The 14,232-nt window shown below is 36.4% G+C and overlaps 1 protein-coding gene across 1 annotated transcript; it reads left to right on the forward strand.

The window, feature by feature from the left end:
• The first annotated feature begins 679 nt into the window (after positions 1–679).
• Positions 680–13,905, forward strand: LOC132160243 (5-hydroxytryptamine receptor 3A-like). The gene is made up of 13 exons (XM_059569977.1): positions 680–709; positions 1,130–1,193; positions 1,377–1,549; positions 2,125–2,169; positions 2,270–2,376; positions 2,585–2,754; positions 2,833–2,999; positions 3,098–3,308; positions 3,554–3,745; positions 4,002–4,212; positions 13,010–13,179; positions 13,419–13,567; positions 13,666–13,905. Exons 1-13 carry the CDS (start codon positions 680–682, stop codon positions 13,903–13,905), a joined length of 1,929 nt encoding a protein of 642 aa, XP_059425960.1.
• The last annotated feature ends 327 nt before the right edge of the window (positions 13,906–14,232 follow it).

The following is a 14,232-nucleotide window of genomic DNA, read 5'->3' on the forward strand; positions in this document are numbered from 1 at the left end:
ACTTTTGGTCCTTGAAATGTTTATGCATGAGTAATAACAGATCAGCTTGTACAAGTCACCAACATTTTTTTTCTTTGGTACTGTTTATGATACACAAAATGTAATGTATTCAGCATGTCAGTCTTCATTAACCACTTCAGCTGTTATTTTGATTTTTTGAGAATTAGGCATATGCAATATTGGACCCACCGGTGGGTCCCCAGAGTTGATGTGGTTAAAAAATAAATAAATAAATAAAAAACCTTAAAAATAAAAGCAAAACAAAACTTGGTGATATCAAATTTATATAATGAAGCATGTAAAATATGATTACCACAAAAGGCCTTGAATATGTACTAGTGCTTCTTAAAATAATTTCTATCCTATGTTCTTTATTGTTTCATTAATATTTGTAAATAAATTCATAATCCTTACCAACTATTCATTTTTCCCTTTGAATGGAAAAGAGCAACAGAGAAACAAACCATGATATTTGTAATATGGGATTTACACCACAATTTTTTGCATGTTGTTGGCTTCTCGGAGTATGGGACAGACAAACATCTAGGCAAATCAGTTTTGGTATATAGTTTGACACGCTATTTGAATCCTCACATACTTCATGAAACTGTAGGTTTAATTATTTTAAAAATACAATTCATACTCACTGGCAACTTATTTGTCCATTCTAAAGAAGGTGATGGCTGTAGCTTTCCTCTCAAGATCACAGGTAAGACATACTGTTAATATAGTAATGGTCCGATATTATTCTGAATGTTTATTTTCAAAACTGTCCACTGCATGTAAATTGTTGAATTAGCAGGTTCATCAGATTAAATATGAATACACCAGTAATTAATAATATACTCTTGCTTGTCTTCTGTGCATTGTGGTGTTATTTCAGTAAATATGTATTAAATTGTTTTAATGTTTTTAAATTTGTAGTAATTTTCGGAAGCAGTTTAGGTATTTGTTGCATTACCAAATTACATAGCACTGCACATGTAATACGGAGAATGTTGCATAAAACTAAGAAAATAAATAACTGCCATTTCACTGGTTCTTGGTCTGTGCAGAGTCTTGTCACATGTTGCCATTTATGTTTTTTAACAAATAAATGATTTTTTGAATGTGTATACCATCATTACAGGTGGTTGGATTCACAGCTCTTCAATTACATTTCCAGCTCATTATCTGCTGTCTCCTCATGCAATGTAAGATCAAATAAAATTTTAATTAAAAATAAAAGTGTAATCACATAAAATAATTTAATCACTTTATGAAAGCTTTAATTAACAAGATAATTAACAGTTATGTAATGTTTAACTGTTATATATTTGCTTGGGTGGATTGGGATATTTTGTGTTTTAATTTCGTGCATTAATTTGTTCTTGTAGCTCTGGTAATGAAATCTGCATGGACTATTAACTGCTCTGAACCCACTACAGATGCTCTTTTCAGTGCCTTAAAAGACAGCATCTTTGATAAATCAGATGTGAGACCAGTTTTGTACCCGAAAACTCCCACCAACATTAGTGTGAGCTTCACTCTGTATGGAATTTTAGGTGTGGTAAGTTTATTTAATATCAGTGGCAATCAAATGTATGGGATATAGGACAAAAGAGTGAGTCATATATACTGGTGATGTAGATTTAGGGCTAAGTTAAAGAAAAAGCAGAGCAGAGACAATAAGAGTCCGAAAAGAATTTGAGCAGACATTGCTGTAATGATAAATAGAGCTGCATATAATCTGCATATGAGCTCAATAAGTCTGTGTATTTCAAGAAGTTAAGAGGCCAAGTATAGAGCCCTGAGGAACCCCTAAAATTTTAAAACATGTATTGATATGACCATTAAATACAACAGATTTAAATCATTAAAGCCACGATTTTAATATTAATACATGGGAATTCATATACATTCACACTTTACGTTAGATTATTTACGTTTTTTAGCTGCTAACACGTAAGTATTTGTACGTTTTACTGCTGTAAATATGTCAAAGTAGTACGTTTTCTATGTTCATGAAAACGTAAGGAAATGTACGTATGGTAGAACCACATTTAACGTGAAAATACACACGTATTCTCATGAGATCACGTTGAACTATGAGATACATTTACACTTTTAAGTTTTCTCTTTCAGGATGAAAAAGCTCAAATATTCGATTCATATATTTGGGTGTATCTGGTAAGTCTTTCTGCAGCTGTCATTAGGCCTCTCTGTGTTTTCCTCACTTTTTGATGCAATTTTTATAATTAATAAAACTTACTTTTTTGTGTGTTTGTAGTTTTGGAATATTGAAGGTTTGAGCTGGGATCCTGTTGAATGTGGAACAGACAGAATCTCACTGCCAAGAAAAAAGCTGTGGATGCCGGATATTGTGATTAATGAATTGTGAGTTTAAAAGTATCAAGCTATTATATTTATGTCAATGCTGAACACTGCATACAAATCTGTATCTCATAAAAAATGCCACCTGATTAGCACTTCAGTACATTTGAGACTCACTCAAAAGCTAAACAAGCATGATCTATAATAGAAGATATACTTTGTAACATTTAAACACTACCTGTTCCTAAAGTTGTTTTCTTTTACTTTGAAGCATGGATGAAAATAAATCTCCAGACACATATTACCTCTATGTCAAACATACTGGTGAGGTAATGGATGATCTTCCCATTCATGTGATCAGTTCCTGCAACATGGACATCTACACCTTTCCATTTGATATTCAGAACTGCACATTTACTTTTAACTCATACAAGCTTACTGGTAAGTTGGCTTGACTGAGGGGTAAATTTTCTATCTTCATGTCCTTGTCACCTCTTTATGGTTTGCTGTTTTCTACAGCGAGGGATATCCGATTGCTCTTTGTTGAACCCGTGGAGGTAACACTTCAGAATTCCCTATCTGTGATGAAAACGAAAGGAGAGTGGGAGCTAGTCGACATGCTTGCTGAGAAACCTCTGATACTTCCAGGAGATCTAAATAATAGTTTTGATACACTTATTTACCATGTATGAACTCTTTTTTAATTTACTACACCTTTTATATAAAATTACTTGTAAATCACTTGAATTACTCTGTTATATACTTATATATTTTTACAAATCAGGTCGTTCTCAGGCGTCGAGCGACTATGTATGTGGTGAACCTCCTGATTCCCAGCTGCTTCCTAATTGCTTTAGATCTGTTCAGTTTTCTTCTTCCACCCCAGAACGTGGATCGTTCTGCCTTCAAAATGACCCTGATTTTGGGTTACACTGTCTTCCTGCTGCTAATGAATGACCTGCTGCCTGTAACTGGAAACACCTTACCTCTCATAAGTTTGTATAAAAAAGATTTTGTAGCCTTAGACTCTGTCCTAACCAGTCATCTGACAAGCTGCCAGTCTTGTAGGTTTTTTGTCTTCAATGAAAGGAAAATGCTCCAAAGAAGTAACACAATTTCTTGTCACTTGTCATCTTACTGCTGGTTATGATAGTGTAACAGCACCTTTCTCTCTCTTGCCAGTTTTCAAAATTTGTCTGATTTGTAAGACACCTTACCTCTCTTCTGTATCTCTTTTCAGATGTGTTTTTCTCTCTTTGCTTGGCACTGATGGTGGCCAGTCTTCTTGAGACAATCTTCATCACTAACATTCAGTGTGGCTCCACTCACTATGGACCTTTACCTCCATGGGCCAAGATGCTTTTCCTCAACTATCTTGCTAAGCTTGTTTGTTTAAGCAAGAAACCCAGTGACCAAAACTGTGACCCTGAAGGTGAGTCTTACCAAGCAAAGTCTGTCTAGTATTGTTTATTAAATTAACCTGATAATAAACCTTATCCGGATAGATGTATGGATGATCCATTGTGACAACCTTTATCAAGAACAGAGAGTTTAAGTTCTTCCTAAGAAATCATTTCCAAATGTAATTTAAGAGAACTCTATTTATGTATAAATGCATGAATATCTTAATTAGGTTATTGAGTAAAGACAGAATATATTTATTGCAACATCTTCTCTTGTACCTGTAGAGCTCAGACTAGAGACCAAACGCTGTGATCCTGCAGTTGAAACCCCTCCAAGCGAAGCAGCATATAAGACACTTCCTCTCCTGGAACTGAAGAAGATAAGCCATGAGTTACTATCCATCCGTCAGCAGATCGATAAACATTTTAAAACTGATGAGAGTGCAGAGGAGTGGATGCATTTGGGTCAAGTCATTGACCGCTGGCTTTTCTGTCTGTATACTATATTCCTCTCAGTTAGTTTCATCACTATTTTTGTATATTGGATATACCGGTACAACAAAACTGCATCTTTAATATAAAGAAATCTACTAAATGTATGTGAGTGCTGTGCTGTGAGGCTAGCCCAATAATTATCGATCACACAGAAGAGCTTAAAAACCTAATGCTAGCCATGGGGGTTCAGGGTGTTGCCTTGCCCTCCAAATTCCCCAGATATCAATCTAATTGAACATCTATGGGTTGTGCTGGGCCAACAAAACTGATCCATGGAGGCCTCACCTCACATCTTGCATAACTTCAAAACTGCAGATTTTATGCAAATGTTTTGTTCTGTACTTTCCTTTTGTTTGTTGTGTTGTCAAAGGGTGCCCAAGGGTGTTATAAGATGCGTTACATTATATATGGTTATGCAGTGTTAGATAACTGTACATTAATGGATGGTTATATATAGATAAAGTTCATGATTTCATCTTCAGTTCATAATTTTAATTACATCTTTTAGGTCATTTGAGAAAGTACTGATTACAGATTCCTGCACTTAGCTGGGGAATGGTTGAATTATAACAAAAATAAACTCCTTCTTGCTGTTGTTTGAAAAGAGTGAAAAAGATGAATAAATAAATCAACAAATGTATCATTTCTGAACTGTGTCATTAATTTCTAATGAAATGCCATTTGGGGGGTGGTGGGGGGAATGATAGAGAAAATACCAACTAAGAACCAACTTTGATCATGACATTTTATATGAGATTCGAGGATGCCAAGCAGGTTTACACAAAACATTGAATCGTTACACCAAATACCTTCTCTAAATAACCCATCCTTCACATAATTACATTTATGAATAGAACTTCATTAAAACATTATGATACTACTCAATATGATCCCTCCCAAAATAGAATGTGACTTGCACTTAATATGGAGTGTCATCTGTGGTTTTGGTTCATTAAATTAACGCATTTGTAAGAATAAGAGTTGAACATTAACACTATCAAGTAGTAATAGTAGTATCTACATTTGATTTGATCTTGATTTAAATGTGGTGTGTCTCATGTACCAGGGTGGCATACAATTACATTTAATAGGTAAATAAACAGCTTAATTTACAAAACAGTTTGTAAATCATTAAGTCTCATTTCAGTTTTTAATAATACTGAAACAGCAAGATAAGAAATACTGTCACCGAAGATGGTTGTGTAGAGATGATCAGTTTTTCAGATCACAGGCTCTCAATCAAAGACACAGGAAGCTTTTATTTTACATCCAGACTTGGATGTAAGTTGTCTAAATAAATTGCATAGCCCTGGATTAGTTGAATATATATTTTTTGAACTTCAAAAATAGTTCTTCTGCATTTTGATGCTATATAAATGCTATATAAACTTCCAGCCCGTAGTGCCATTCATCAGATTATTCTCTATCAGCGATGAGGATCATCTCTTCGCTGACTCTTCTGCAAGAAAAAGTCATGTAAGAAGCTCCAGCTCTGCTCACCGCCGTGGAAGAAGCGGAAGCAGCAAATGTAAGCATCATTCTAGGCATCCGGCATCTGGAGTGAAAGAGCATATTTCAGAGATATTTAAGAAATATTTCATATTTCTAAGAGCAATTTCAGCGCACATTGTTATAAATGTCGCGGCTCCCTGCCTCTCGCGTTCTCGCATCAGACAGAACGCCCCCAAAAACAGCTTGCCAAAAACCTCTTCGAACATCTCTGAGAGACGGAGTTTCATTTTCAGCTGTTCACGTCCTGCAGGTGCAGCGCGTACACAAATATTTTACCCCTGTGATAGCGGACCAACATACATTAAAAAGAAAAATTCCTCATTCTTTCTCAATCACTTATACGAATGTAGACTCCCTGCTTTTTCAAGGCGAGCTCTCGTTCGAGGAAATAGAACCTCTCGCCTCCCATTATGAGGCCTGGACAGCCATTCTGGGAATCTCGAGATGGGTTTTGGGAACAATTGGACGAGGCTACTCGCTACAGTTCACTCACAGTCTGCCCCACTTCAGAGATGTTATTCAAACCAGACAACAAAAAGCTATTGTTGCATACTTGTACCTGGGGCTTAGAAACGTGGCATTGTCTTAAACTGAGGTGTAAATATGACATTACAGTTTTTTTCAATTGCTAACAAGCTTTTACCAATATTACTTTTTCTAAAGTTTTAACACAGAAACTGTGTGGCTGTGGAAATAGCTTCCCCAATGGAGAGCGAGTCAGGCTTTTTCAGCTGCTATTTCCTCGTCCCAAAGAGAGACGGCAGACTCAGACCCATTCTAGATCTCAGACATTTGAACAGCTTGCTTATGCTCCGGTCGTTCAAGATGATGACGATCAAAAAGATTCTCAAGCATATTTGCCCCGAGGATCGTTTTTTTTTACCGTGGATTTAAAATATGCTTACTTTCACATCCACATAGCTCACTGTCACAGACCGTTCTTGAAATTTGCATTTGAGGGAGTGGCCTATCAGTATGCATTCCTTCCGTTTGGACTGTCCCTGTACGAAGTGCATAGACGTGGCTCTGTCCTCTCTCAGGCATATCTGACTTGTGGCCCTTATCACTTAAAACAGACCTTCTGCTTGCTTTGGCGTTGGTTAAGCATGTGGGTTACTTACAAGCACTGTCAGTCGGCGCGTCGTGTCTTGAGTTTGGGCTCAATGACTGCAAGGTCATTTTGAAACCGAGACACAGCTATGTTCCCAAAGCACTCTCTACTCCCTTCAGGGTGCAAGTAATATCCCTATTGGCGCTCACCGCTACAGACGGCGAGCAGGGACCGAACACTCCCTGCCCTGTTAGGGCTCTGAGAGTCTATGTGGAACGTTCCTAACTGTTTAGGCAGTCTGAACAACTGTTTGTTTGCTTTGGAGGCCGCCAGAAGGGTTTGCAGGTTATCAAGCAGACTGTCTTGCTGGATTGTTGATGCAATAGCCCTGGCTTACGCATCAGAAGGACTGGAATGCTCTATTGGTATTAGAGCCCACTCTACAAGGGGAATGGCCTTCTCGTGGGCGTGGGCTAGCATTAGGTCTTTGTCCAATCTGTAGTCGCATTTTTAAAACTCTAAACACAATTAGCACAACATCTGTCAATTAACATGTTTCTAAAATGCTTAAATTTCTTTTTATTTTTTATTTTCTTGCTTACACACAGTATGACAGAAATGAAGACCTGATGTTCCAAACTTTAAATAGAGTGTAAAGCCTCTCTACTTCCGCAAACAAGCAGGTTAAAAGAGCTGATGAGAATTAGTTTAAAGAAATAGGTGATTCCAATCTTAATGAATAATTCCAAGTCTTTCTATTACATGGGCATGCACAATTACAAACGGCACTCTTTGGATTTGTTTATTTTTTTGTTTGTTTTTTCACAACAATGCAGAACACCAAAGAGAAGCAGACAAAGAAAATGTGGTTTGTTCAGAAAAAATTAACTATTTGGGTATTTGTGTGATATAGGTGTGTTTCTGTGTTAAAACTTTAGAAAAAGTAGTATTGGTAAACGCTTGTTAGCAATTGAAAAAAACTGTAATGTCATATTTACACCACAGTTTTAGACAATGCCACGTTTCTAAGCCCCAGGTACAAGTATGCAAAAGTATGCTTAACCATAGAGGTCACAGTTACCGCCAACTTTTATTTTGATACACACTTTTGCATATTGGGCTCGAGTCACCAATGTCTGATATTTCCAAAATGTGAGGAAGTAAAATATTAAGTTTTTCAAAATTGTTCAGTGTTGCATGCCAGCACTAGCTGGATGAATAATTAATTTGCCTAAACAAATCAGTTATTTGTATTTAGGATACATTCACTCCATTACCTGTCAAACTGAGAAATGATTCTGAAATGAAAATCTGTGGGACCCACCCAGTTAGTCACAACACTGACCAAGAACTTAATGGATATAGAACTTCTGTCAACATTTAAGGTAAGATTCAGTACTTAACAAGAAGACTTGGTTTCAGCTTAAAAATAATTATGATAGCTAATGGTTTTGCACTGTATCTTTTCTACATTTATACTGAAGCAGAGAATAAATAGTAGCATTGCAGTGCAGACTGTTGTGTCAAAACCATTTTGATGCAGGAATTTTTAATTTAGGCTGTCAGAAATAAAAACGCCTTACAAAGACTATTCATATTGTATATGATAACAGAACAGTATAAAACATAATTTAAAGACCTGTACAAAATATTGTGGATCTTATGTATATAAGAGTTATAACATTGCAAGTTCACATATTTACAGCTGTCTTCTGTACACAAAATATATATTTTTAATTATTTTAATAATAATTATAATATAAAATAATTAAATTTACTTCTGGACAGAAATATTTTGCTTTGTATTATTCCAGTAAGGTTATCCAATAACACTTTAGTAAAGGGACCAATTATCACTATTAACTAGTGTAGTTGCTTATTAGCATGTCTATTATTTACATATTGACTGTTTATTAGTACCTATAAAGTACATATTCTGCATGATCATATTCTACATCCTTAATCCTACCCAATACCTGAACAACTAACTATTAAAAAGCAGCCAATTAGGACATTATTGAGGCAAAAGTGGTTTGTTAATGGCAAGATTTGGAAGTAAAGTGTAACTGGTCTAAAAAAAAAGCTGTGCTATTTCAGACTTTCTACTTCAAAATTGTATGTTTAATTCATTGTTAATTTCTTTGTTCATTATGCTGTTTCTATTTCAATCTTAAAACTTCATTTGGACCCTTTTGTTCTTCAAACATACAGTATGTTGCCTATCATTAATAAACTGATCGAATTCAAGGTCCAAATCTTAATGGGTTGGGTTATTAATCTCAGAAACAAATGTTTACGTTTGTCATTGCAGGCAAGACAATGAACTGCCAATCTTCAACCCACCTCTTCTTCATCTGCTTCACTGTGCAATGTAAGATAATCGGTTTACTAAGACTAAAAAAAAAATAGCAAATGATAAAAAGAACCTTGTGCTGTGGCCTCTAGGATTGTCATCCATCTTTTTGGTTTAATAAGTGTAATGAGTGTATTCCTTTAAGAAAACGTGATTAAGTGGTTATCGAATTAACTCCACATGTTAGGTTCTGTGAGTGTATTCACCACTTTTAAATTTAAGAGAATAAAGTGATTCTGTTGCTCTGTTAAGACAAGTGCGTTAATTTAGAAATTTTTATATGGTGTCAGAAGTGCTTGATGACCACACGGCCTCAGAAGGATGGCAAAATTCAACCCCATGGAGTGTTTTTCATTTGATCATCAGCCGACTAGAAACAATGTTTTCAGAACTTGAGTGTTACCAAATAGGATAAAGAAGATGGGGAAGTCCAGGCCAGTTCATTAATCTATGCCATGGGAAATGAAGCCGAACACATATTTAAATCAATCGCCTTTAATGTGGAGGATGACAAGAATGGATTCAACGTTGTGTTAAGAAAATACAAAGAGTATTTCTTCCCTAAATGAAATGTGATTCATGGCGAGCCTGCTTCTATCAAAGAGTACAGCACCCTGGTGAAAAGGCTGAAAGCTTTATTAGAATTCTCTATGATTTATCCTAACACTGTGACTTTGGGGAACATAGAGATCAGAGCCGGATTATCCATAAGGGCACTTGGGCCAGTGCCCAGGGGCACCAACCATTCACAACAACTAAGGGGGCACCACATGACACAAGCTTTAAAAATATTTTTCGTAAATTGTTTTATTATTAACTTGAAATTCTTAAAAGACCATACATAACTCGTTTATGAACACTAACTTAACAACAACAATAATAATAATAAATTATAAATAAATAAAGATTACATGACCACTGTCAGTCCCCCCTTTCCGTCCCCAATCTGTCAGAGTTGAGTTGGTCCACAACAAGTACGCGCAAATGTGTCATTTTTTTAACGGCAACAGAAAATGAATCAAAATGGACAGACGTCAATTGAGTGGTTTTGCAAAAAGAAAGTTAAAGAATGACAAGGACGCTAGACGTTTAGCTACAATTCAAAATGTTCCAGGGATCGAAAGTTTTTTTAAAACGAGTGAAGAATGAGCTCAGGACGACAATGACACAGAAGCGATTGACTGCACACTCCCCGAGTACCATTGAAGTTAAAGTTAAAACATTACCGTCTACAGCCGCGAGAGGGCGCCCTGTGCTGTTGAGTGCTCCTGTAATCTACTGTACAATGAGCAGCATAGAGCGCCCTCTCGCGGCTGTAGACGGTAATGTTTTCTCTTGGTTCATGGTTATAAATAAATGCGACTTATAGTCCAGTGTGACTTATATATGTTTTTTTCCTTGTCAGGACGTATTTTTGGACTATTGCGACTTAAACTTAGGTGCGACTTATAGTCCGAAAAATACGGTAGTTGGACAAGTTAATAAATTACATTTGATTTGAGAAATCACCTTAATTATGTCTGGGGAGGGGGGGGGGGGGGGGGGCATTTGAGGTATAGTGCCCAGGGGTATATTAGAGACTATATTAGTCTTAATACGGCCCTGATAGAGATGAACACATCTGGGATCGGATAGTCATGTCCATACTTTATAAAGAACTGTCGCGCAGACTACAGTTAATGTCCGATCTCACATTAGCTCAAACTAAAGGAAAATTTGCAACAAAGATCTTTTTCTGGCTCTGAAGAGCTACAGGGCAACACCTTGCATCTCTACAGGTGTAAGCCCGGCTGAACCACTTAGAGTAAAATGGCACTGCCAATACACGAGACAAACCTTCAGCCTCAGTGGTCAAATTTGAAAGGAGAAATGATTCCATGGAAAAGCAACAGCAAGCTTTCTACTTTAATCGCCACCACAGAGCTAGACCCTTGCCATTGTTGAGGTCTAGTGATGCTGTGCTGAAGAAGTCCTGGGGAACAGCTGCTGTGGTTAAAGGCAAGAGTACAACTCGATCTTTCACTATTGAGACACATCAAGGGGAATGCTGCGACGTAACCATCGTCACTTGAAACTCATCCCTACCTCAGCTGGAGGAACTCAAACTCTGTTCCAAGAGGAGCAATCATATGAACAGCAGCCTGAGTCTACATTGAACACTGGGAGGATTTTGTCTCAGTCCCCAAAGACACCAACATGACTGTTGATGACTAGATCTGGCAGAATAAGCAAACAAGTGGACAGATTATATGTGGTGGGGGGGAGAGAAAAAGAAAATACGTTAGACATATATGTTTAATTGAGATTAGAAACAATGTCCTTCAATGTGTTTGGTGTAAGCAGTGAGAAAATTCAGATGATGTTTAATGATGTTAAAAATTTCCTAATACAAACGATAAATGTTTAAGGAATATTTAATGCTGTTCAGAGACAGGTGTAATGGAAAAGAAACTGAACAGATGTAATGGTTGTATTCCTTTAAAAACATTGATATTGTATAGGTTACAGAGTTAATTCCACTTTTTAGGTTCTAGTTCTAGGTTCTAATAAAGTGATTCTGTTGCTCTGTTAAGACAAGTGTGTTCATGCCTAGCTTTGCACTCCTTTCTCTCTGTGTCTGAAACACAGCTGCTCTCATGAGATCTGCAGACACAATAAACTGCTCCCAGCCGACTGCAGAGTCTCTCCTACAAGCGCTCAGAGAGAGTGTCTTCGACAAAACTGAAGTGCGGCCAGTTATTAAACCAAGGACACCTACAAAGATCAACATGAGTTTTATTTTGTATGCAATTTTAGATGTGGTGAGTAAATATCCAAATATACCAATCACGGTATGCAATCACATTACATGAATAGTTCAAATGGCTAAACAGAAATTGTGAATGTTTTCCCTTTAGGATGAAAAAGCTCAAACGTTGAATACATTTATCTGGCTGCGGTTTGTAAGAGCTCTAAGTATCTGTTACCTTACAGTTTATTCTTGTATTTTAATATATAACAATATTTTGATATTTGTAAATGTATTTTTTTAAGTGTTTACACTAAGTAAAAAAATAATCAGTATGACATTGGTATTTTGAAGGACTGGACTATTGAGGGTTTGAGCTGGGATCCTGTTGAATGTGGAACAGACCGAATCACACTACCAAGAAAAAAACTTTGGAGGCCTGATCTCCTCATCAATGAATTGTGAGTTCCAAAATAAAGCATTGCAATTCAAACCATTGCATAAGGTTATCATAGAAACTTGAACTACTCTAAAACTTAACTTTAAAAAAATAGCTGCAAGGGACAGGGTTGCATGCATTGGATGCTAAGTCAACATGGAAAAATTGGTTAACATTTGATTTGGTATGCCATTCCAAATCTAACAAGGCCAAACTGTTCAGAAGTTCTAAACAAAAATGCTCATGTGGCACTAGATTATTTGAGTTCGAAATTCATGTTGTGACTTCCTCTATCTTTGAACCAATTTTCAACTTTCCCACAAGCAGTTCTATCGGCTGCTATAGACTATATATACTATAGTAGAAAAAGAATAGCCCCTAATAATAATTTGTACTAGTTTAGTAATAGCTTAAACAGAAAGGATATGAAGTGCAATCTGTGAACATTACTGGAAAGACAAAGCAGGTAAATTACTGTGAATTATAAAACATATAGTTCTAGTTCTAGTAGGTGTACAGTATGTTGATTAGAATATACCTAGTATGTGCTGCAAAACAACATATTTTCAGTGGTTTACCACATGTGACAAGTCGACTAATCAGATTTGAGTTTACTCATGTAAGCAAAGATTCTTTTGTATTTTTTTTTTAACTGCTGCAGTAACAGGCACAACTGCTGTGGCTGTCTGTGACATACTGTCCAATTTCATTGCAGCATAAGTGACAACCAAGCCCCAAGCACATATTATCTTTATCTTTACAACAACGGCAAAGCAGAAGATCGGCTGCCAATCCATGTGATCAGCTCCTGCAACCTAGACATCTACACCTTTCCATTTGACATTCAAAACTGCACGTACACATTTGGATCTTACAAGCTTACAAGTAAGTAACATTTTTTTAGGCTGTCCGTTAAAGTTCCAATTTCAGTTCAGTTCCAATTTAAGGAAGGAAAACATATTATGTTCACATTGTTTGGATTTGGCAATTTGTGTGTCTCACATAAACCTAGTTATACATGTTAAACGTTCAATTGATAAGGTGTTAAATTTGACAGCCATTTGGGACCCGATGCAAATCAATTTCTCCCTCTACAGTTCGAGATGTTCAGATATTCTTCTCAGAGCCAGGGGAGGCCACACTCAAAAAATCTCTACAGTACATGGAGACAAAAGGAGAGTGGCAGCTGATTGACATAACCGCCAGGAAATCTGTCAACTCATCATACTTCAACATGGACGGATTGGACAGTTGGGATGAAATCATTTACCAAGTTTGTGTCACCTTCAGTTTCTTCAGAAGTTTTAATTTCAATGAACCATTTCTTTATTGTTTGTCCTGTTTATTGTTCTAATGGTTGTCACATATTAGATCGTCCTGAAGCGCAGACCAACTCTGTATGTGGTGAACCTGCTGATCCCCAGCTACTGCCTGATTACCGTAGATCTGTTCAGCTTCCTCCTGCCTCCTCAGAAAATGGATCGCTCTGCCTTTAAAATGACCTTGATCTTAGGCTACACCGTCTTCCTCCTCCTCATGAACGATCTGCTTCCTGTTACAGGAGACACCATCCCTCTTATAAGTCTGTTACCACTCTATATAAAGAGTTAGATCCAAAAGTCTGAGTCTGCAAATAAAATGCTTTTATTTTGCAAATATTTATTATATTTAATAGAATTTTTTAATTAGAAATCACATTCGAAAGATTGAAAAGATTAAACAAATATTTCTAGTGACCTAAGAATAGCGTTATCCATATTAGACTTCATGTAAAATTTATTTGTTTTACATTTTTCAAAATAACCAATTAAACTTATATTTAAATTTCATTTCGAATCTCAGACTTTTGGACCTTTCATTATAACTTATATAATAATAATAATATAAAGGAACTCAAATCATATCAAATCAATTGTTCTCAAACACTTCAGGCACCTT

Source organism: Carassius carassius, chromosome 16 (assembly GCF_963082965.1).
Source record: "Carassius carassius chromosome 16, fCarCar2.1, whole genome shotgun sequence".
Classification (NCBI taxonomy): Eukaryota; Metazoa; Chordata; class Actinopteri; order Cypriniformes; family Cyprinidae; genus Carassius; species Carassius carassius.

Coding starts and splice junctions, on each gene's coding strand:
- LOC132160243 (XM_059569977.1), top strand. CDS start 680: ATGGCTGTAGCTTTCCTCTCAAGATCACAG. Junction 2,377..2,584: donor GATATTGTGATTAATGAATT/GTGAGTTTAAAA, acceptor TTTACTTTGAAG/CATGGATGAAAATAAATCTC. Junction 3,746..4,001: donor CCAAAACTGTGACCCTGAAG/GTGAGTCTTACC, acceptor TTGTACCTGTAG/AGCTCAGACTAGAGACCAAA.